The sequence below is a fragment of the Gopherus evgoodei genome, chromosome 6, assembly GCF_007399415.2.
Source record: "Gopherus evgoodei ecotype Sinaloan lineage chromosome 6, rGopEvg1_v1.p, whole genome shotgun sequence".
Lineage (NCBI taxonomy): Eukaryota > Metazoa > Chordata > Testudines > Testudinidae > Gopherus > Gopherus evgoodei.
The window spans coordinates 24,483,415-24,509,236 of NC_044327.1; the positions used below are offsets into that span (position 1 = coordinate 24,483,415).

The 25,822-nt window shown below is 41.9% G+C and overlaps 1 protein-coding gene across 10 annotated transcripts in view; it reads left to right on the forward strand.

The window, feature by feature from the left end:
• Positions 1-25,822, forward strand: part of KDM4C (lysine demethylase 4C) — a 441,772-nt gene that overhangs the window by 184,198 nt on the left and 231,752 nt on the right. The window contains exon 9 of one of the 10 annotated variants that reach the window (XM_030567962.1): positions 8,352-8,435. The exons of 8 other annotated variants lie outside the window; for them this stretch is intronic. In XM_030567962.1, the coding sequence (XP_030423822.1) occupies positions 8,352-8,420 (69 nt within the window). In that variant the 3' untranslated portion in view covers positions 8,421-8,435. Of the gene's footprint in view, positions 1-4,388; positions 4,413-8,351; positions 8,436-25,822 lie in introns of those variants that run through there. One more of the 10 variants, XM_030567965.1, reaches the window with a different exon arrangement.

Here is a 25,822-nt window from a genome sequence, read left to right on the forward strand (position 1 = left end):
GGCATCATACCAGGCAGAGCCAGCGCTAGCCCGTTAGGAGCCCTAAGCAGGAATATTTTTGGGTCTACTCCCACCACAATTCTAAAACTGGCAAGTTCTTATAATACAAAGCAAATGGGGGGCCCCCTTCAGCTGCTTGGGGCCCTACAGAAGATACCAGGAGAAGAAAGTTAGTTAGGGGGTGGGATGGTCTGTCGCTGTGGGGCCTTTTTCTGATCCCTTCTTAGATCCTGTCTCCAGGCAGTGGTCCTCCGGGCAGTGCCCACTAACTCATTAGATGCCAGTGAGGAGCAGTGAATGCTTTCAGGGGTTCTGTGCTTGATGTTTCCTTCTGGTTCTCTGAGTCTTGCTCTGACCTTCACTCCCATCCCAGTTTTTTATTTGTTGTCCCCTGTAATTACTGGTGGGCTGGGTGAATGGGTGCCTCCCCTGGCTAAGGGGGAGGGCCTTTAGCTATGGGTGGGTGTAAGCTCACCATTTCCCCCCAACCTACAATAGGCACACAACTTCCAACATGAAGTGGTGGGACTTGCTGCCACTGGCAGAGGGCAAGGAGACCTGTGGGTCAGTCTGTACTCCACTCTGGTTCCATGGGCCACCAGGGATGTTTGTTGGAGCCTCCTCTATGGAACCAGGAGCACAGGCATGTACCTGACACAGTTCACAAACTTCCTTGACACCTGCTCCACTTGAGACGAGAGGGAGACTCCGGCACACATCTCTGTAGAGTGTGTCAGGTTGCAACGCCCTTCTGGTTCTTCCAGAACCTCTTATTCAGGTGGTGTTGGCATTTTTCCTTGCATCTCCTCATTCATACACATTCCATCTGTGGCCCTACAAAGTCATGAGACCTCCTCATTAACCTCCTTCTGGCATTGGCCATGCTTGTCATATATCAGTCCAGGAGAAAAGGATTGGAGGGGGTGGGGTTTCCTTGTGACTGTGGGGCCCATTTTTGCACATTTTATCTGGTCGTGTCTCCAGGTGGTGTCCTTCTGAATGCGTCCACTAACTCCCTTGGTTCTTTTGAGGAACGGTGGGCACTTTCTGGGGTCCTCCGTTCAGTGTCCCCTTCTGGAACCCTGATTTTTAACCTATCACTCTCACTCCCATTTGTTGTTCCCTGGAATTAGTTAATCCCCTGCGATTTTTTTTTCTAGTACTTCCCCCTGTAGAGGGAGAGACTCTTTTGGTTTACTAGATGGATTCCCTTTGGAGATCATTCATGTACATGTGGACCAAAGAGGCCTGGGCACTGAATGAGGCAGGGTTTTCTTTGTTTTTTAAACAGATCAGAGGAAAGCCTGATTCTCTTCTCACATTCATTAGGAAGTTGCATACAAAGTCAGGAACTACATTAGTGCAACTTCACTGAAGACAGAGGAGTTATTCCTGACTTACAGTAACATATGTGAGAGCAGAATCAGGCCCATTGTTTCCGGTTATGTTTAAAAGCTTAAAAGTGTTCCGTAGTTTAGAATACAGCATATCTTGAAGTGTTTGTGCTCTTACTGTACATGTTTATTTCCTGGATTAGATTGTTTAGACCCTGTGTATAAGAATAGTCTTGCATCAGCATGTGAGCTTTGATGTGAAAAAGCAATGAACATTAATAATTGCCATTACCCAGAAGCAGAAATAAATAATGAAAATAAAATATGTGCTCCAGGTAAGACTTATAGATTCCTCGGATCTGTTTAAAAACAAAGAATATCCTCACCACAATCCAGGCTGAGTTTCTACAGTGTGATATACCTAGGGTGACCAGATAGCAAGTGTGAAAAATCAGGATGGGGTAGGGGTAATAGGTGCTTATGTAAGAAAAAGCTCCAAAAATCGGGACTGTCCCTATAAAATCAGGGCATCCGGTCACCCTAGATGTACCTTACTTTTTACCTATGTTTTATCACCACCTAAAGAAGCCCTCGTTATATTAGACATTTGTCAATAATTTAATTTTCTCCTGTAGAACACAACATAATCTTGATAAATCCTAAGGATCTACAGTAAATTGTCTTCCATTTAGACTTCCTCTCTTGAAAGCATTTCAGGGAACTCTTTGCAAAGAGAACTTGGATGATGCTCCCTTTGGAGCCACTTACTGTAACTTTGTAGCTAAGTATCGGATTGATCGATCCAGCGGGGGGTCGATTTATCATGTCTAGGTTAAATCGATCCCTGAGTGCTCTCCCATCAACTTCTGTACTCCACTGCCACAAGAGGCGCAGACGGAGTTGACGGGGGAGCGGCAGCCGTTGACTCACAGCAGTGTGTACACCACGGTAAGTCAATCTAAGTACATCGACTTCAGCTACATTATTCACATAGCTGAAGTTGCGTAACTTTGATTCCCCCCACCCCACCCTCCAGTGTTGACTAGACCTAAATTTAGGAATAAATCTTTTACTGCTTTTTTGTTTTGTCTGTAAAACAGTTAGACTAGAGCTTTATGTGTTAGAACAAAATGATCATAATTCTTTATCTGACGTATGATAATATTCTATTAGCTGGGGTTAAAATGTTGTAGATCATCCAGATATGCTATATTTAGCTGGCATGCTTCTCAAAAAGAGCCCAGCAAAATTGAAAACTCAGACATTAATTGACTATGCAAAATATCAAATGGATCATTCCTGGTATTTGTAGCACTCCATAATCGTTATTGCTAGTGCTGACTGCAATGCCATATTCAGAATAGCATCTATAAAAGAATTGCATATCGTACTATAGCAGCAAGGGAGGGATACTAGAAATGAAACAGGAAATGGATAACTAGGTAAATACATCTGGGTAAATACATCTGCCAATACCTAGGAACTGGGACATAAATAGTGTTTAGAGTCATAAGACAAAATGTATTTTCACAACAAATATAGGAACTATATTTTTTTCAAAAGGATTTCTTTTCTAATAAAGCCAACCATTAATGACCTTATAAAATAGGAACTAACAATTTGTTTTCACGTGTTAAAGTACTTTATATTAACTTTTTATTATGCAAATTACTTGCTAACTAAATTACTTTCTAAGTAATTACTTACTTTTTTGATTTAAAAAAACTGGATTCAAATATGTAATGGTGAAATTGTTGACTAGATCTGGTTCCATACATTTCAGTTTATAATGGAAATTGTATTTTATTTTTTTCTGATGTATTCTTTGCACATCTGTATGATTAAAGAAAGCATATTTTAATAATATCTGGGTTGTTTTAATAATACAATCCTGGTTTATGTCTCTTGCGGTTGCTCTTAAAAAGTCAGCAGTTGCCCACAGTCAACACAGTGTTATCTGAAATACCACACTTGTTCTACTGTTGGAAATGTTGAATTTTTAATGGTAACTGTTGTCAGAGGTGTTGTTAGATGCTACCGGTGTAGTGCTCTGCTCTGCTCTCTCCTTGTTGGTATCACTCGGCTGTGTGCATGTGTTCCCTCTGTGTGCTGCCCCAGCTCTGCGCAGGTAGCTGACACAGCAGACACGAAGAGAACTCCCAATGACCACAGAGTCTTGTAAGGTACGAAGGCACGTCGGCCAGGTTTATTGCCGTATTGGACACAACGATAGTTCCCCTAGATTGTTACTCTAGTAAAAGGCATACTACTAATATGTGCCCACGGTCAATGGACTCGGCTCAGTCAGTGGCGGAACTTTCCACTGCCCCCTCGGCCGGACAAAGACATCGCCCCAGGGATGCATTCTTATACATAGGAACAGACAAGTTACACATCACTCCTGACGTATTGAGGTGCAACCCCTTTACGCAGTAAGGTACAACCCCTCTACATAGTAAGGTGCTGCCTCTCACCTTGTACAACTTGGTTTGATCAAAATTACTCTATCCAATCATATTATCCTTTTGCCCCGTCATTGGGATGGGTCAGTCTGTTCCTTGTTATCTGTGTGGAATGTGCAAGTATGTGAATGTTCTGATCTCTAGTGTTCAGTACCTTTTAGGTACGTATCTTCTTGCAACATCAGCCCTTTCCTTGCCAGCTTCTGTGAGCAGGGCCTGCCTCTGGCTCACAGCTTCACTTTGCTTTATGTTAGCAAAGTCTTGACCATTACTTCAGGTCAGGCCTTAGGCCTCATACCAGGCCTCTGATACCAAGGTTTACATTTTAGGGCCTCCTCTTGCTACCGTAACCACAGTGTATTGCATACAGAAAACCTAAGTGTGGTCTTGATTTATTTATTTATTTATTTAATTAATTAATTAATTATCAGTTTAAATTTCAGTTTAGCTTTTCAGGATACATCTGTACGGGAAAAGCAAAAGCAAAAGTGTTAATTTCAACATGCGTATCTCCTCTAAATTAAGAATTGGTAAAGATTTAAGATGACTAGTATATTATTTATATATTGGAAATTTCTTTTTCTCCAACCAGATGCACTGATCAACTTAAAAGTCCGTTGGATACAATGAATTTCTGGTTTCAGAAATTATCATAAATTGGTGGGTTTTTTCCAAAATGCCTTGTTTCCTTTGAATATCTATTGGATTTTTTAAAATTTCTGAATATGAAAAAGTAATGGGATAAATAAAACATTACATTTTTAAAATAAAATATAAGACATTACAAAAGTAAAAATTCCATTGGATTTAATTTAAATTATTCATTTTAGTAGAAACTTTCTGGTTTATGTATATATCTGTTGGTTTCAGTAGCTGATATTGAGAAAATATTTTCAATCAGAATGTCTTGGCTCAAAAAAATGAATAGATAACAATTAGGCACCTTGAGGTTCTTTGAATTAAAACTGTAAAGTTTAAATTATGGATGTATAAATATTACAGTACAAAAAGAATCTCATATTTCAAAGTCAGATAAAGCATAAGAGGATTAGTAGTCAAATGTATTAACATTGCATGCAAACATATCTGTAAAGTTATGTTTATAATAAATGGTTTAGTGAGAGACTAGATCTCTAAAAATTTGGGAAAATCCGAACTAAGGGCCCATTGCATGTATGCAGTACTATGGGGTTTTTAATTACATGAGCACACAAAGGTCTACAATTTGACATAATATCTGAGAAACAATAGAATGCAATAAAAAGCACCGTTTATCGCTATGTAACTTTAGATATGCATATTTGTGTAAAGTATGTAAGATTTAATATTATTGTGTGTGCTCCTAAAAAGCTAATTTTGACTGCTATTTCAGTGAGGTTTTTTTAACAACTTCAGCTGTTGTCCATTTATGATTCACTGTATTTTTTAAATGTTAGATGAAATAGATATTTCCTATTTCATACTGTATGTTGAATTTTTATTGCATATAGTGTAAATGTTTGCTTGTATATTAGGAGACCCTATTGTAACGTGGTAACACACAAGGTGTTAGGGTTTTGGGTGCTGCAACAATCCTCACTGAATTTCCAGATCCCTTGGTGCCTCTCTGGACCACCTCTGAACTCAATCTCTCTTAGGCCTTCCCCACGGCCTCTCCTTGGGGTCACTGTGTATTGACATCTTTCTCTTCTCCAGGATCACTATCAAGCTTCTTAGCATTTTCTTCCACCCAGCTGGTTCTGCTGCAGGAGTTTTTTTCTCCACTCCCTCACAGGGGCATTTCTGACCCTTCAGGAGTCTTCCTGCTCCTTGGAGGCCTCTCCACCAGTGCAAACCAACTGACTTCCCCCAGATTACTTCTACAATTGCTTGGGGCTCCCTTCCTTCAGGGAGGTTCTGTTTGCCAGCAGGCCAGCTCTGTTTCCTGTTTTCAGCTAAGCTTTCTCCCTAAATGAGAGACAGCAATCTGCTCTCCTTCCCAGTCATCCCCCAACTGAGCCAGATTCAACCCTTTTAGGTTCTTCCTCCAGTCTTGACACTTACTGCTTGTGTAGCTGAGTGAAGCTGATAGAGCCCCAGACTCTCATTAACCCCTTCTGACCCAGTGTGGGCTTTGGTTATCCGATCACAACGTTGACTGAAGAACATCCACTCCCTTGGTGGAATCTCTTATTAGTCTTCATAGTTTTCTAAACTGCCCTTGAATACTTTGCCTCCAACATTAATTTAGAAATTATGGGAAATATAAACTGTGCACTTGATTTATGTATAGATTTCAGCTTTTTCTATAGTCCTAGAATGTATGTAAAAACTATGGTTTCCCTCTTAAGACCTGAAGAAGAGCTCTGTGAAGCTTGAAAGCTTGTACCTTCCACCAACAGAAGTTGGTCCAATAAAAGATATTATTTCATCTACCTTGTTTCTCTTAAAATATATGTAGACATTTGTAGTAACTGAATATGTATTGTTGTGACCTAATCCTTATGTCTGAGAGGGCAGAATGAAGTCAGTCATACTATAAGTTAAAATTTCATATGCAAGTCTCAAAGTGAAAATATAAGAAGGCTTTTCAGTTAGGGAAAATAATTGAGCAGCAATCAACTGGAGAAACAGCTGTAAACTCTGTGGAAGGTACATACAAAGTTCTGTGGATACATAGTAAGATGCAGTATGAATGCCTGCATGCTCTTTGTCACCTCTTGCTTTCTTCCTTTCCGTTTTCTTTTTCTCTCTTTCTCAGCTTATTTGAATAAGTATGTACTCAAAAATATTGCACTATTTCCCATTAGAATGTGTGATGGTCCAGATAAATACCAGTGGCATTATCTGAGGGTGCATATATATATTTAGTCTGTACTTAAAAGTTAAGGAAAGCATCCTTAGGTCATGATTTTGAATTGTGCATCCTTAGTTCATGATTTTGAAACATTCAGAATGTTATCTTTTCAAAACCTAATTGCTTCAGACAAGGGAAAGCTCGCATTCTAACTGTGTTGCACTAACTACGTCCCATGTGTGACATTTTATAAGAGAGCTATTTTGAGTTGAGGGCAAAGTGCCTCTGAAAAAGTTAACTATTTCAAAATGCACATTTCTTCACATTCTTAAAATTCAAGTTGTATAATGGGATTGTGTCAGACTTCAAAAAATGAAAACAAAAGGGATCAATCCAAACACTGTGTTGTATGTAATTTTATGGAAAAGATATGTGACTTAAAATAAGGTTGAAATGGTACATTTGTTCTAAATTCTTAGCCACTCTGTTTCTAGATTATGCAGAAATAATAATAATAATTTATTAACAAAATTTAAATGAGACAGTCCAAATGCATCTCGGAGATCAAAATTGCGATGCTATTTTTACTGCACAATGCTAAAAGGGTAAGAAGGGTCAACAGAGATGAAAGTTAAAGGTCTATCAGGAGAAGCTAATACATGAATGATACTCATTCTTGAAAGAAAAGAAAATAATGGGAAAAAAAAAAGATGTGGGACACATTTGAAATAGATGAATTTGGATTCCATGTCAGAGTTTTTCTAGAGCTGTCTTTATTCTCCCACCAATTATTTCTGCTAAGTTTTTTATTGGTCATGAAAGTTTTTGACCATATATGAGATGAAATGTAGCCTCATAATCAAACAGTTATATTCTTACATGATCATGGTCTAATAAAGGTGCTATATGTGTAGTTCATATGATGTCAGTGCATAACTAGAATCCATTTTAAGTGAGGTAAATAGTCTCCAGTATTTAAACAGTTGACAATTATAGATCAATGGTGTTAGCAAATGGGACTCACACTAGCGTGAGATGAATATCTGTAAATAACTAACTTTTTTCCAAGTAATTCCCTTTGAGTATTTAATTAACAGATGCTTTTTACCTGTGACATGGGTAAATCCTAGTATTGCCTTCCTATAGAAAATCAACTCTTAATTATCCCTTTGAGTGGTAGAGCTCATTATAAGACATGAGAACTGGCTGGATAAGAGAGATTTTGTTCTGACCATGTTTGGACTTCTCACTGGAGACAAATTTATACTTGGTGGCTATGTTTGCTTTTTGAAAATGAGACAATTGTAATCATGACTGTAAACACTAGCTCAGCTGGAGGCTACTGCTGAAAATCATTTCTAGGTCAGATGCTTAGCTCAGGCATTCTTCAGATATGTTTTTCTTCATAGTTAAAGGAGTTTTTAAAGGTTTATAAATATAATACATTTCCTACAGCTGCGCAGAATAATCTGATTTATAACTTTTTTTGTACCTGGACATATGCATTTTTTAATTTACTTTTTAAAAAGCTCTTGACAGATTTCCCATGTTTTAGCTGAATTAGATTAGAAAATTTAGATCCATAATCCTAACAAAATAGCCTTCCAACATGCTATACGTTTCAAAGAAACATGATGAAATGACAATAGTACAGTATAGTCAGGAGATGGTAACAGTCTGCAAAGAGAAGATGTAGAGTAAAACTCTGCTTTCAGATCTCCACAATGGCCCTGAGTCAATATCAATGAGTCTCATGGTTTGGTTTTGTTTTTTTAACAGGGAGTGGTGGTGTCCATTGGCATTCCTTCTACACTGAGTTTTAGCCAGTGGCTTTGTGTAGTTGCATGAATATTTCTGGCCAACCTCATTCCCAGAACTGTACTGTATAATGCCATGGATTGAGCACCCCATCATGGAGCCACAGAGCATCCAGTCCTCTGTGTGGACCCTCCACAGCACACAGTTCTTCTGCACACAGTTGTAGCACATTGGTTCTACTCTCTTTGTTTTTTACAGGCCCTGGAGAAGGTGGGGAGGGAGGGGCTCAGAATTGGCTCAGTAATATGGTTTTGCATGTGGAGAGTAATGTAGGGCTAGATCATGAAACTATAGCATATGACCATTGTAACACTGCACTGGTCATTTGCACGTGGTGCTTCATCTGGAGAGGAGGATGATCTTTGCGTTGTTACCCTTTGCTACAAATTGCCTGTGGGAAATGAGAGAGGCCAGTTATATTCCTGAGAAGTAATGGGGAAGGAAGTTTTGGAATTGACTACCAACAAGTTGCAGAATGGTCACCCACAGTAGCTGGCTGAAGTGATTCTTGCCGTCACTCTGTCACTGCTGGTCCACTCCAGGGGCATCTCCATTCCATCTAATGCTGGCTGGCAGCACCAGCTCTTTCTGCAGTATCAGATGCTGTGTAGCCAAGTAAGTGTGCACCCCAGCAAGAAAAAGATCAGTGCCAGTTACATATCCCTCCATGTCCAGGGAAGCAGAATCCATTGGCAAACAGCAGGAGTGCGCTATGCTCCCTGGTGAATGGTGTCATTGAAAGAAGCCCAGAACGGAGCATCCATACTTTTTTTCCCTATAGAAATACCACAGCTCGGCAGAGCAGAATTGTATACAAGTGCCACATTGTTCAGCTACTGCATTTGCTATCCTAATTCCAGTGCATGTCGTGTGGCAATGGGAGATGTGGTTAGCCAGAATTGTGGTGAGTGAAAGACCGTCTTAACTGTCCAGGACTTGGGGGAACTAGTCATGGATGCCTGGCTCGTGAGGAGCTGGCTGGGTTTTTTTAGTGATAAAAGAAGCAAGTGGATGCAGCTGATGTTAACAAGCTGCTGATCTTTGTCCGCTTGTTGGGCAGCGAAATGGCTTGTATGCTCCTCAGTGGGTAAGCTATTTCAACTGAGATGGCTGTGTTCTCACAGCTGTCCAGGCCCTGCTGTTTACAGCTGCCTCAACTGATTTGTGTTGACACATTGCTTGCTGTTCTATTGCATAGGCCGTGGCTGGGAGCTGGGCGTCACGATTCCCATTTTGTGTAATATTACACCATTGTAGGGTTTGAACTTAGTTCTTCTGGATGTGAAAATATGAGCCTCTCCTGCTTGAGTTAAAAGATCCCGCTCTGTTATGTAAGGCCACGTCTACACTACAGCATAAAATCGAAATTATTAAAACTGGTTTTATAAAACTGGTTTTATAAAATCGATTTTACGCGTCCACACTAGGGCACATTAATTCGGTGGTGTGCGTCCATGGTCCTAGGCTACCATCGATTTCCGGAGCGGTGCACACTGGGTAGCTCAGTAAAAGAATGAGACCAATAGCTTCGATTTCCGTCCACACTAACCCTAAATCGATATAGTAATATCGATTTTAGGGTTACTCCTCTCATTGGGGAGGAGTACAGAAATCGATTTTAAGAGCCCTTAAAATCGATTTAAAGTGCCTTGTAGTGTGGACGGGTACAGCGTTAAATCGATATAACACTGTTTAAATCGATTTAACGCTGTAGTGTGGATCAGGCCTAAAAGCCAGTAGCAGAGTCAAGTCTCTATGTGGTGTAGCTGCTAGAAAGAAACAACAAAGCCCCATATTGAGTAAGTGTGTGTTCCACTCCCCCTGCTGGGCTTTTCCTGAGCTGCAGAAGTCCATCCAATTCAATTCATATCCCTGTAATGCTGTGCCCCTGGGTAGGTTGTCAGCAGCAGGAATTTAATTCATTTAATTCAAACGCTGCATTGCTATGTTAAGGCATGCGACTTAGAAAGTGCCTAGAAATCGAGTAAAGCTGATTAGACTCTTTTTTGTCCCAGATGAATGTAGTGCAAAAATTAACAGTAATAATTAAAAATTAAAAGTAATTAGTTAATACCAAACTAAAACTGATTAGACCATTTCTTTTTAGCCACTGGTTTAGCTAAATTGGAAAAGCTGGGGATCAATATGAAAACTGAAAGATGGATAAGGAACTGGTTAAAGGGGAGACTACAGCGGGTCATACTGAAAGGTGAATTGTTAGGCTGGAGGGAGATTACTAATGGAGTTCCTTAAAGTCTATGATTCTGTGTTTTTTCTGAATCATAGAATCAGCAGCATTTGGCAACAATCAAAATGTTCTGCAAACAGTATTCCAGAGAATGTGAGAAATGAACTAACTAATACCGTAACACAGGCTGTAGACAAGGACTATAAGGCATATTAGCAGGGCTATATCGAAAAGTAATATATCTGACCGTATCCAGCTCTACTGGCCCTAATGCATGGAGAGGTAGCTACATAACTCCCATTAATTCTAATCAACTTCAGTGCACCTTTTAGTTTTCCAGTGCTTTGCTGTTTGTTTCAGTGACAGAGCTGACCCGTGCTTCTGCTTAATTCTTTAAGTATCTTCTTATTCTATTTCTCAGGCAAATATTTATAAGCCTTTTTAGTCTATATTTAGTACAGTGTTCGAAAGAAGCTACACTTAGTATTAATTGAGATAAAATATTGGTTTAATATATTATAAATGCATACATTTTAGATAGTGACATAAATCTGACTATATTGCCCCCCCCGTATTTTGTAGTAGGACATGAAAACACAAGAACAGAGGAAATTCTATCAGAAAATGAAATCTAAACTTCATCTTTTGGATATAAATCTTACAGTAGGAAACAATTATGTGAATATGTGCTCTGCTTATTCTAGCAATGACAGACTACACACTTCTACACACTTCTCTGCCGCCAAAAGCGATCAATTACTACCCAATGCTGTCATCTATGCTGGAGTATGAGATAAGTACATCACGTGAAAGTAGTGACAGAAATCATGACAGTGTCAGTTCCACCTCCACAGGAATTGGATTTAAATGTGGTTGGATTATTACTGTAGTTTTGAAAAAGATTCAGAAACTTACAAACTGACTTAAATTTATCAACAAACCTGAAGAAGGCTGGTGGGGAAAAAAACAAACAAAATCAGGGAGCAACAAGTAAGAGACATCTGATTTTAGTATATATACTTTCCTTATGTTGTCACAGGCTCCATGCATATATTTATATGCACACACAAAGGGCTGAGTTAAAGTAAGGTGGAAAGTAGCCCTCCTCTTCTTGAGTTGGAGGAGCAGTGCTCCCCTCACTCTTTCTTATTTGATCCAGTGAACACTCCCCTCTTTTTACAGTTTACTTTAACAACTGCAAACATGTATATACTGTGTGGACTCAAATGACTATTTACATGTTACCCTTTTAGCATTTGGTTTTATACTGGAATTTTTTTTTGTTTTCTTATACACCTCTACCCTGATATTATGCTGTCCTTGGGAGCCAAAAAATCTTACCCTGTTGTAGGTGAAACTGCATTATACTGAACTTGCTTTGATCCGCTGGAGTGCACAGCCCTGCCCCACCTGCAGCACTGCTTTACTGCGTTTATATCCAAATTCGTGTTATATCAGGTGACGTTATATTGGGGCAGAGGTGTATATGTATGTTCCTGGTCATGTTTAAAGTACTAGTTTTAGAATTGATTTATTATTTTAGTATACAAAGAATTTATATTCCTAATTACGAAGTATTTCTCTCTTTCTCCAATAAGAAATCATAAATCATGTCTTGTTACAACTCATGAACAAATGTGGAATGGATTTTAAATTTAGGTCTAACCCTTGTCATATAAACAGACCGTTTTCCTGGAAACTAATAAAATAGATGTTTTGCTCAAACAGTTTCAGTTCAAAAAGGAAGGTAGATTTTTTTGTCAAAGAATCTTCATTTAAATAGTTCCAACTTATGTCCTCTTCATCCCTAAAGCATCCGAAGAAGAGTCACACTGAAACGTTTACTTCATAGAAACACCTTTTGCTTACAGAGTTGCCTCTTGTTTTTGTTTACTCCAGGGTTTTTGTTTTATATTTAAAATTGAAATTCAGTTCTTTCAAAATGATTTTTTTTTATGGTGGTTAATGTTGCCTGCCTTTCCATCTGTGCTGATATATATCTCCTGCCGACTCAGAATAGCTTTTTTTTGTAATATACTGTATATATATCTGCCCCTTGCATGGATATAGCTTTCAAAATAATGCACAACTTCTTATTTAAAAACAAAAACAGTATTTCAGTAAGGTAAAGTGCAGGGACTTCTGAAAGTAAACCCGTTATTGTTTTTGAGGCCTTGAAATACAATAATACATATGACATTTACTGTGAGCCCTCAATATTTTTGGACTATTTCTAAAATCAGACCATTTTCAGTGTAATATGGGGAAAAGGCTTGTTTCCCATACTGAATCAATCTAGTTCAGTGGGCCTGAATGTTGAGGCCATGGTGGTCCTTTTTTTTTAGCATTTTTTTACCACTTGAGAGTGTCATTTTGGGAATTCACAGCAATGCAAGGATTGTGAGGATTTCCAGAGTTCATGTTGCTGAGGCTTGCATGTTTAAATAATTTTATGCAATATAGAGGGGCTTCTCTGTGTGTAGAATTCTCACTGTGACATTATTCTGCTTCCAAAAAATTGTCCTGCTGAGAAGGAATGTCTTAACATAGAAATTATTAGCATGGATTCTCCCTTTCTGCATTTCCAAGGAGTTTGTGGGTGGTAACAGGTGCAGCGAATTTCCTATCTGAATTATTATTATTTTTTACATTTGACAGATCAGATTAGTTTAGCTTGTTTGTTCAGATTTATTTCTGATATGTCTCATTAGTTGAAGAAATTTGTCAGATGGATTTCAGCTTGTCGTTAGCTAACCTGAGGTTGGAATTGAGATTTTATGGTGATGGTCACATAAGGAGTTGTAGTATATAACAATAAAGCGTTTCCTCATTGAAGACATTTTATAACAACATACATCTGATATTGACCAGATAGGGAGCAATTGTTTCTGCCACCTTTGTACTCCCTCATTCCTTATAAATCATGGCAGTGGTGTTCTGACCAAAGTTACAGAGGACCAGCCTCTACTCTGGTTGATGTTATCTGAGCTCCACCAGTTTAAGAGTCAAGAGAACTGAGGAGGTTCCATCTTGAATTCACATCTCCAACACTGGACCCTTTGGCTTGCAGTTCTGCCTAGGATTTGTGCCCATCGGTAGCAGTAAATGAAATTTACTCAGTTTTCTTTAATAATTTTTTAAATTTCATAATGAATGCAGTAACAAGTATTTTAACCCTGCCCCCGACCCTCCCCAATAAGTATGTGAAATTGCCTACATGAAAACAATGGGTGGGATTTAGTGTTTTATATTTGTGGTGACTGCTTGGTGTTAAATAACTAATGTATAGAACCAAATTTTCATGTATGGGCAGATAAGTGGGTAATGATCTACATCAGGATATTTTCCATTTATAGCTTTAAAAACATAGCCCATAATAACTATAAACTGTATGTCTGAAATGCCTTAATTGTTCTTTCCTTTAGTTGGCAGTAAAGCTTGTGGAATGTAGGGAGATGGGATAATTAGGGAATTAAACTCCGATACTATTGAAATACAGTGAAGTTATATTTTTCTGTTGATTTTCGTATATTCTTTTTTTGATATTGGAATCAATTCTGGTTATTCTCACATGACTTTTCAATTGGCTGCCATATAACACGACTTTCAGAACATTTTTACATTTAAACTAACAAAACGTTGCTAGAACTTTGTAAACAAAATCTTGCCCATGTGTACTTAACTTTAACTTCTGTACTTTTATTTAGGAGAAATAATGTTGATCCTAGGTTTATTAAAGAGGATGATTCAAGTAAAAATGTGTATTCAGTTTATTTAAAATGCAATTCAACAGTAAATAAGGACAAATTAGTAACAACGAATGAACTATAACCATTAAAGCCTCCAATTCAAATGTAATATCACTATTTAGAGGGTTTTATAACATTTGATGTATCGAAAAATAAATACATTCCCATGGTATTTATAAGCCTGAGGAACACATTCTCACCTTATTGCATGTATGCAACTTTTATTAGATGTTATAGAAACTATGCTTAATATTGAAGGAAGAGAATCTATAAGGATCCTGTGAATTGATTGAACAACTGTCCAGATTAGGAACCAAGGGCTGTCTTTTGGAGATTTTTTTTTTTTTTAAGTCTCAAAAAGACTTACAATAAAATAAAAATCTTGTCCCAACTAAAATTAAGGAAGTAAACTTTGTATTCATTAGATATTCATCCTTATTTCTTTTTTTAACTCTTATTTGGGAATTTCTGAATTAAAAAAAATGGATCTTAGAGTTTCATACCGATTTATTATCTGGCTAAGCATCACTTATCCCTCTAGCACCAGTCAGTTTTATTGAAATGTTGTTCTGTTCTGAAAAGTAACTAATGTATGTAAAAGTGGCACCTACTTACTCAACAGATTTGTTCCCTCGGTGAATTCAGAGACGTAATTGCTAACTTGTAAGTAACTAAGCAGTGTTTTCTGTTTTTCACTCCTATTAGTCTGGCAGCAAACATCTCTAAAAGAGAATGAGTTGAATTATTTCCTTTCTTATGCATCATCCACAGAATTATTTGTAAAGGTCCATCAGTTACCCTGGTCAACCCCACTAAAGGTAGCAGAATAGCACAGGTGTTAGAGAGGATCTGATTTGGCCAGCAGGACCTTTATTTCTGATGATAGTGTGTGATATACTAAAAATCCACTTGATTCTTAGATCCCAGATTGGGGTTGTAGACATGGAGTACGAAATAATCTTTTTATTTATAAACTGAGCATGTTGAATCTAGAAATCTTGGAGATACAACAGTTGTGGATCCCAAAATGCTACTTTTGGAGACATACTTTTCAGGGTGAAACTATACTTTGGAAGTTTTAATAATATCCCAATCCAACAGCAATCATTGCCATTGTCATTAGGGCAAACCTACTCTATTAAGTGTGTCTTGATTAAGAATTCATTATACCTCCCTTACATCTTAATTCCTCACAGTTGTGAAGAAAAACCTTTCTAGGGGAGGGTATGTGTTCCTGTCACGTTGTGAACATGTAATTTCTGCAAATGGATGCATCTTTGGGAGAACTTCCTTCCATATGTGTGTATCTTTTATGTTGAATGGAGTTAGAACTTAGTCATACAATTGAATAACTCAGTGGGAGCTGAAGGCACTTAGAACCTTCTGCAGTTGCTGATAACCTTGCAGGATCAAGCCCTAACTGAGCATCAGTCACCTTTTTTGCAAATACTGTACACAATGCAGCGTGATATTCCAGCTATGCGACTCCTAAAAAGGAACGTTCTTAACTTGACGTGCAATGGCAACTTAACTGTTTTAAGCTAAGTTTAACTCAAATATTGTAACATAGATGTTTACATTATTATCTTGACACTTGTGAGTACATAAAGCAGCATTTTTTGTTTCTGTTTAAAAATTAAATTAGCAAAGTACACAAAGCTATTGATTTTAATCAGTATTCTGATTCATGCTTAGAGCCTCTGTTTTATTACTGCTATTGATTGAACATTACTGCCTCTGAACTTGTGCCAGATCCAATAGGATTGGGTAGTGCTGGAAGTAGTCGGTGTTACAGTATTAGTTAGACACTTAAGCTGCTCGAAACTAGACTGCTAAAGTCAATTCTGAAGATTGATTTAGCTTTGGAGGATTTAATACACACCAGTGACAGAAAATGGTGCTTTCTGACAGTTTGGAATGGTGTAACAGAAGACTTTTAGTAAATATAGGGCCTCAGGAGTCTAACCAATTTCATGATACCTTTCTGTAAACATTTCTGTTAGTAAATAACTTACTAGCATATTCATTGTTCACAAATTTTCTTGATTCCTCTTTTTTTGTAAGTTGCAAACTACAGTCTGGCTCAGTTTTTAGAATTTTTTATTTTTGTAAGTGTACATAGATTTAAATATCACTTATTTTCAAAGCGTATATTTCTGTTCAAGGATTGACACAGGATATTCACTTACAGAATGTACCCTCAGATATATAAAATAAGATAATGGGCCAGATTCTTGATTGTCCTGTGGCCACACTGCACTATTCAGGTGATGCAGAGCAGACCTAAGTTGGGTGCCTATCCCTTGCATAGGGGAATTCTTGGGTGGTGCAGAGGCATTATACTGACTCCTATGTCATTCTAGGCCTGGCCTCCACTGTTGAGATTGTGGCTAGGAACAAGGGGCTATGGCAGGGGCATCCCCATGTCTTGCAGGTCCCTGGTACCTGGAATGACCCAACAGGTAATATGCTCCTGATGTAGTATATGAAGAATCTGTGTTATGCATCCTGTGGGTTAGAGAATCAGATCATTTAGCCAGGTTTTATTGGAATTTACACACCCCGTTGTTTACTTTGTGGAAAACTTGCAATGGAAATCAGCCTTAGGAGTGCATATCCCTCAGTTAGGAGACATGTTAGGGAAACACTGAAATATATCTATATCTATATATCTAAAGTAAAAAAACTGCAGTAAAAGAATATTATGTAGGTTTCATTATGCTAGATTTGCTGCTACGCATCTAACCATAATTGTGTCTCCTGGTGAGTCCATCCGGCACACTGAATGAGGAAGGGGTCCTTCAGGAAAAATAGTATGGGGGAATCATGTAATTAGAGGCTGTATCATAATAGATACGCACAAGGGGGCTGAATTAAAGCTGCTCAGGCAAGCATAAATATGGCATTTTGTAATTTCCAAGTGCTTGACTTTGCAACCTAAGGAATGTTCTTTAATAGAATTTTGTTTTTATGTAATTTCCTAGGTGTTTTCAAAGGGAAACTGGAAAAACTAATTCTGTTATATGCAACTTTAACAACCCCCTGCATGCATCATCAGGGTTTGAACTGTCACCCTTCAGTATTGCAATTTTTATTGAGCTACAGGATTAACTAAATTACCTCAGATTAAGAGAAGGCTGTTGTCTTGGAGGGGGGAATGGACCACTGGGTTGGGAATGTGGTCAAGTTGGGGAGAGGTGCACAGCCTGGCTTGTGTCTCTTTTTCTCCTCATCCAGAAATTGGGGTAGGTTCCCCCTCAAGGAGGGGTTGTCTGTGCGGATTAAATGCTGGCTCTGAGGCGTGGTTGAGGGGACCATAGCCTAGCTGTCTCTCCTACAATCTGGCAGATGGGGGAGCTCCAGCCACACCTATGAGTCTATGTGGTGCCTCGAGAGCGAGGCAGGGGAAGACATGGGCAGCTGGGACCAAGTGCTGGGTCTGTACGTAGACAGGTGAACCCTGGCTTGACTCTGCAACCCCACCATCCCTACCACAGCTGCTCCAGTGACTCCTAGGTGTTGAAGTGCTGCTACTTTGGCATCAGCTGGTGTTAGAATGATTGTTTGTTTAGTTATTATTGTGGCAGGCTACTAGCATTTTCCTGAAGAATACAAGCAGCAGAATGGAAGTTGTGATGTTTAATTCTTTATATCTCAACAAAAGCTGAACAATGTCATGTGACACAGTCTCTAGCTAGAGGGTATTCCCTCTGCCAAAGTCCCGCTGCAAACAGAAGAGATGTGCGAGCTTATCAAAAAAAAAAGTCACAGGAATCTTATAATAATGAAAAGTGGTAGGCTATCTAAATATAGTAGTTACTGTCAGTTTCCCCTGTAATATATATATTATATATATATAAAAATTATAATTTCGCCAAACAAGCTTTCACATGGCCAGGAGAACATGAAATTACCTCTTAAACTCTATAGCATTATATTTTCTGAGCCTATTAAAAACAAACAAACAAAACCTCCCATTATATGCAAGTTTTTCTTTTATAAAACAAATTAAGGTATATTTATGATTGTTATTATTAAGCTGAGAGCAAATAAAATTGACATTTGTAATACAGTAGTGAAAATATATAATTGAAGTGTGACATTTTCTAAAATTCACATAATTTAAATCTGGGCATTTGTCACACATAACCAATGTGAAACCAATTGAATTTGTTAAAATGAGTTAAGGGCCTGACTTAGTAACTAGTTTGTTCTAGTTACCCACATTTGTAAGGAGAGCATAACAGCACAAAACAGAGCAGATTGTGTGCTCTTACTGCTCATTGAAGTGATTCACTCCACCTTTGTGAATACATTGTTAAAGCCTGCAGAAGCCAAAAGATGGCAAAGTCAAACCTGGCAAATTTATGATGTATGGCCATCTCATGATGTACACAAGTAACTCCTATTCGTGTGAATATGATTTCTGCTTGCTTGTGAATGGGAGTCTGTTTCCCTGTTGGGTGTACTGGACTGTATGCAAACTCAGCAAATGATGGTTTCCATGGATAGATGTATGGGTACAAATGAGTGACCTCTTGACCGAATTGCTCTTAGGTATGTTGCTTTCCTGCCTTTTGCACAGCAAAGAACATAAGTGCTCTGCTGTGGTTTGGGAACAAGACACAAATATTTCTTTATTTCCTGTACCGTATCATGTTTTATTGCACAAACACGTTTACATCATGTTGAACATATCTTGATTTACATTTGATGTTTGGATACTGCTTAGTGTTACTGAGTCATATGTGATGGCGTCTGCTGAATTGACACTATGTTTTTTTGTTTGAAAACTTGATAGCAAAACTAAATATAGTTGTTCAAACTGATGGATTTCTGGGATGAAAACAGATATGAAAAGTCATCAGAGAAATGGTAGATCTATACTTGGAGTCCTTCACCGCTGAAGATAAGAAAGCCCTGGATCTTGGGAGCTCCACAGTAGCATGTACTGAAAGTTAAAAAGCAGTGGCAGGGAGGCAGCAATTCTCTATTTTGCATGTGGTGTTTTTATAAATCTAATGCTACCAACCCTGCAGGACTCTTTCAGTGGACCTTAGAACGTCCACAGAAGGGTCAATACTTTCTTACATCCACATGTTTTTCTTCTAAAAAAAAATCCAAAGTTATATTCTGTTCTCATTAGGTTCTAATACTGTGCAGATAACTGTAGTCACTGAATGCCTTCCATTAGTGCAGTAAACAATGTGACTACACATCTATCACATGTCATTTAAAGGCATACAGAGCCACAGGAGTGTGTGGAGCTTGGAAAGTCTGTGTGCTGCTGTGGAACTCCTGTAATGCCTGTAGAAGGGGAGCCTATGCAGCGTCTAAGACAGGGGTGGGCAAACTTTTTGGCCCGAGGGCCACATCGAGGTTGGAAAATGGTATGGAGGGCCAGGTAGGGAAGGCTGTGCCTCCCCAAACAGCCCACTCCCTCCCACTTCCCGCCCTCTGACTGCCCCCCTCAGAACCTCTGATTTATCCAACCCCTCCTGCTCCTTGTCCCCTGACTGCCCCCTCCCAGGATCCCCACCTCAACCGCCTCCCCCGGGACCCAACCTCCTGCCCCTAACTGCCCCCCAGGACCCTACCCCTTATCCACCCCGCCATCCCCTTTTGAATGTGGCCCTGCGATCATGGGCAGAGGACTCAGGAGGAGAAGGGGCAGCCACGCAGCCAGAAAGAAGCAGTGGTTTTCCTCTTCAGAGTGCCGCTTCTCTCCGGCCGACTGCGCAGCTGCCCGGTGCTCCTCCTGAGTCCTCCAGCCACATTCCCTGCCTGCTCTTGTGCCCACACAGTGCAGCCTCTTCCCCCCACCGCCCCCACAGGGGGCATGCCGGTGCTGAGCTGCCTGAGTGCCTGGCCCTGGGGTCCCCTGTTGTTGGGGGGCCCCGTGCCAGTGCACCCTGTGTTCACTTGTAAATCTGCCCCTGAGCCGTGCCGCCCAGCTGGAGCCAGCCATGCTGCCATGCTGCTGGCATGGTGAGCTGAGGCTGCAGGGGAGAGGAGACAGCAGGGGATGGGCCGGCCGGGAGCTCAGGGGCCTCCCCTCACAATTGCTGCATTATCTTTAGTCTCTTAGATTACTGTAGTCCCCCTTGTCTCTCCTTGCTCCTAAGATCTACAGGAGGTGAACTGTGTTTCTGTATGAAGACTGCAGGGAGTTGAAGTCTTGGAGCCCTTACCCTATGTGGCGATGTATGTTGGTGACTAGAGAGGGACATTATAGTTGAGCCTGCTGTCTGGGAAAGCTTTGTAAAACTTCTCAGCCCCCTGGTGGATCTCTTTAGGACAATCAAACTCCTGACCATCCATAGAAAGGTTGCTAGATTTCGTGTTCCTAAGTCACCAATGAATAACTTCAAAGTTATATTGGCTCAGTTCATCTCAAATTTACTCCTGGGTACTAAATCTCAACAAGATCCTTCAATAATACTACACATGGAATTTCTGTGGCAAAAAAGTATTCGAATTTGCAGACTGTGATTAACATGCATATTTGCTCTCTCCCATCTGGAGTAAGTTACCTCAAATTTGGCAAAACAAAACATCATTAGCTATCCATATGTGCCACTTGCAAAGCTGAAAGGAATTCTATTGGGATACTAGAGGTGGGCCAAAATTGGCATGATGATATTAATTGTGACATTTGGGGGTTTACCCAGACCAGTGAAGGGAGTCTGTTGCCACCTGCGCTGTAACCGTGGATGCCTTTAGCTTGTGCAGTTTTGGCTGAGTCCTAACACCCAGCAGCATGACAACAACAACTATCACACCCTGAGCTTGCAGTCCCGAGTCTCCCCTGTAGTGTCCAGTCCCTTTTATTGGATGTTCACAGAGGTGTAGCACCAAATTTACTGCCTCCAAAGGGCCAGTACATAACAGCTTGTTCACTCGTGCATTCCACTTTAATACACAACACTGAGATGTCTGTAGTAAAATTAAGAATAAGTCCATTAACAAAGAACATAGATTTAAGTGATTTCAAGCAAGAGTGAAAGAGAGCTGAAAGGGTTACAAATAAAACAAAAATAACGTGTAAATCCTAACAAGATATAGCTTTGCTTAACACAGTTTCTTTCTCACAGTAAATCATTTGCATTCTCCAGCATGAGAGGCTGTTGTAGCCAGGATCCAACCCATTCAGAATCAGAAGTGCTGGTTGCTTTGTTTCCTCAAGAGACAGATGCCACAATGGCTTTTTGTTTCTCCCCAAACTCATTATTTTGTCCCCAGAGTCAGAATGTTCACCTGCTGTTCTTGCTTTCCTGTACTTCCCATCCACCTGCTGATTCATATGTAAATAGGGCTTCCATTGTTTTGCTTCCATAATGCTTAATTTACATTGGAGACAGGTAGGTAGCTTCCTTTTCCAGGAGGAAACCAGTTCCTCCCTTTGCTTGGTCACAGATTTTAAAGCAGTGGTCACCAGCCGGTCAATGGTGATCAACTGTCGATCCTAGAGGATGTCCCAGTTGATTGCAATCTCTGGCGGTGCAGTGTGGCTGCCCTTAAGGCAGACTCCCTGCCTACTCCAACCCCACACTGCTCCTAGAAGTGGCCAGCGCGGCCCTGGGGGTGGGGGAGCAGGTGGCTCCCACCGCGTGCTGCTCTTGCCTGCAAGCACTACCCCCGCAGCACTCATTGGCCAGGAGAGCTGCGAGGGTGGTGGTTGCAGAGAGGGGCAGCGCGCAGAGCCACGTGCTCCCTCCCAGGGGCTGCAGGGTCGTGTTTGCCCCTTCCGGGAGCAGTGTGGGGACAGGGTAGGCAGGGAGCCTGCCTTAGCCTCTCTGCGCTCACCGCCGACCAAGAGCTGCCAGAGGTAAGTGCTCCCTGACGGGAGGCTGCAACCCAACCCCCAGCCCTCAGTCCCCTCCTGGAGCCAGCACCCCATACCTCCTCCTGCACCCCAAACCCTCTCCTGCACTCCAGCGCACTGCCCCAGCCGTGACCTCCCCTCCCAGAGCCAGCACCCTGCACCCCCTCCTGCACCCCAACACGCTGCCGCACCCTTGAGTCCTTAACTGCACCCCAGATCTCTCCTAGAGCTTGCACCCTCACCCCCTCTGCACCTTGCCCCAGGCTTAGCCCAGAGCTCCCTTCCACACTGCGAACCCCTTGGCCCTAGCCCAGAGTCCACACCCCCCCCCCAAACCCCAGCCCCAGCCTGCTGAAAGTGAGTGAGGGTGGGGAAGAATGAGTGATGGGAGGGAGGAATGGAGTGAGTGGAGGGGGCTTTGGGGACGGGGGAGGGTAGATCCTGGGTTGCCCTTAGATACAAAAAGTGATCTTGGGAGTGAAAAGGTTGGAGACCACTGCTTTACAGTGTGGTATCCGTGAGTATCCATAATTCGTCATATAGTGTTATACATAGATTTCACAATGATATTAATTACCAGTGTTTCACTGGCTTTCATAACAGACCTTACTTGATACACTTTTATAGTACAGAAATATTGTATGCAATTAGTTGGTTCAAATACTTATTTTCTGAGGTTCAGAACCCCTGTTCTCCCCCGGATCCTGATCATCACAGTAATACCTAGCTCTTGTACAGCACTTTTCATCAGTAGATCTCGAAGTGCTTTACTAAGGAGATCAGTATCATTATCTCTATTTTAACAATAGATAATAGTGGGCGCCTATGAAGAGCTTCTGCCACTCTCCTGAAGGAGAAGCCCTATATTAATGTAACATAAAGTAAATAAAGAAAACTTAAATATATTGGACCAAACTCAGTTCTGGTGCAGGCAAGTGCAATTCCCAGGTAATCACTGGATACTGAGATTGCTTATGGCAGGATGAATTCTTCTTCGAGTGCTTGCTCATATTGATTCCAGTTAGGTGTGCACGTGCCTTGTGCACGCTCGTCGGAAGATTTTTACCCTAGCAACACTCGGTGGGTAGACCGGGTCGCCCCCTGGAGTGGCGCCGCTGTAGCGCCGGATATATGCCCCTGCCGACCCAATGGCCCTTCTGTTCCTTCTTGCCGCCCGTGACGGTCGTTGGAACTGTGGAGCGCGGCTTTGCCGATCTCCACATCCCTAGCTTCTCATAGTTCTTTGCTCTTTACTGTTTTTATAGTTTGAGTTCTTGTAGTTATAGTTAGTGTTAGTACTTCTATTCATAGTTAATGTATATAGTTGAAGGGGGGATGGGGGATTAGCCCCTTTCCTCCACCTCGGTGCGGGCCCATGCCCAAGGCACCGGGATTCAAACCGTGCTCGGTGTGCCAAAAGCCAATGCCAATAGGGGTCCCCACGACTCCTGCCTCAAGTGCCTAGGGGAATCCCACCTTGTTGACAAGTGCCACATTTGCAAGTCATTTAAACCAAGAATGAAGAAGGAGCGGGACTTTCGATTGAAGCAGCTCCTCATGGAGTCGGCACTTAGTCCTGCAACATCGGTACTGAGCACCCAACAGACTGCCTCAGTAAGGAGCGCCCCTTCGGCACCGGATCATTCCAGTACCGAGAAGGAGTCCCGGCACCGACTCCTCGGCACCGCTCCCTTTCCCCGACTGGGAAACGACACAGTGCTCCGACTCCAGCCTCGCAGAAGGAGCACTCGTCTAAGACGGTTTGTCGGGCACCATCATCTGCTGCGGCACTGTCGACGCCGGCACCGCAGATTGCAGTTCCATCTGGCGCGGCACCGTCGATTCCGGTCCCACAAGGGCCGTTGAGTCTGGTGCCAGACAGCTCCCCGGCTCCTGCTGTGGTTGAGCTTGTTCTCCCTTCTACACCAGAGACCTTCTCTACGGAAAGGGAGCTCGTTGCTATGACAGAGCCGATACGTCCTCAACCCCTGGCACTGCCAGTGCGGGTTGTTCAATCCATCGGCAAGCCGACCCTGGTAAGGCCTCCTTCCGTTGGTCCACCAAAGAGACGTCATTCCAGATCACACTCTCACAGACACTCTCGATCACATTGTTCCTGCTCCCTTTGCCGCTCGCAGTCCCGGCACTGCTCTCCATCACAGTACCGGTCGCACTTGCGGCGACGTTCAACATCTCGTTCACTGGACAGATACTCCCGGTACCGATCTGGCTTTCGGCACCGATCTCGGTACTGTGTATCCCGCAGTCACTCCAGGCAAAGGGACTCGAGATCCCAGTCGACCTCCTGGCACCAGTGCAGTCAAGGTCCCGGTCTCACTCCCAGTACCGCCATAGCTCCTGGTACCGCTCCTCGGTACCACCCCAGGATTGAGCATCAAGAACAGTGGCGCCCTTCCAGGGTCTCTCGGCACCACCGTGGCCTTTGAGACACACATCAGTATTGTCTCAGGCTGGCAGTGCATCCTACCATCAGGAGGGTGACTCTAACGTCCTCAGCCAATATCTGGAGAGACAAAGCCACAAACAAGGGCCTCATCACTCTTCCTTCTGGACACCATGGGCATACCACCAGGCCCAACGTGCCCTGTCAGTGGCTCAGCGCTCAGCCCCGTCAAAACACCGGGTACCAGAGGCAACAGTGAGCCGCTCTCCCCCTACGGGTGCAGACGGGGCTCCAATTCCATCTGCAGTCACTTAGGTTCCACCTGATGCAGATGACGCCCCTCAAGTACACGACCCAACTCAGGACCCGCTGTTCCCGGGCCTCGCCGCCGCCTCCTCACCAGATGAGGCGGTAGCAGGAACATCCTCCTCAGGCCCTCCACCAATTGATCTCAGGGCCTATCAAGACCTCTTGAGGCAGGTGGCCCAGAATATGAACTTGCAGATGGAGGAGGTCACTGAAATAGAGGACCCAGTCGTGGACATCTTATCGGCTGATGCACCTACTAGAGTGGCTCTTACGTTCATCCGCACTATACAAGCCAATGTGGACACCATTTGGCAATCCCCAGCTTCAATTCCACCTACAGCTAGGGGAGTAGAGAGGAAATATATGGTCCCCTCAAAGGGGTACGAATATCTCTACACCCACCTCCCTGCTCTCTGGTTGTCCAATTGATGAACGAACTGGAACATCATGGCCAGCAGGCATCAGCTCCTAAGGCAAAGGAGGCTGGATGCATAGACCTCCTAAGCCACAAAATATACTCGGCTGTGGGCCTCCAACTTAGGGTGGCAAACCAACAAGCCCTCCTAAGTCGGTATAACTTTAATACGTGGGTGTCTGTGGGGAAGTTTGCGGAGCTTCTTCCCCAAGAGTCCCATCCAGAGTTTACAGCCCTGCTTGAAGAGGGTAAAAAGGTAGCAAGAACCTCCTTCCAGGCCTCTCTGGATGCAGAGGACTCGGCTGCCAGAACTCTGGCATCTGGAGTGACGATGAGGCGTCTCTCCTGGCTCCAGGCTTCAGGCCTTCCCCCTGAATTGCAGCAGACCATTCAGGATTTACCCTTTGAGGGCCAGGGCCTTTTCTCACAGAAAACCGACCCCAGGTTGCAAAGTCTGAAGGACAATCGTGTCATAATGCTCTCGCTGGGTATGCACACACCAGTGACCCAACGAAGATCCTTCCGGCTCCAGCCACACCGCC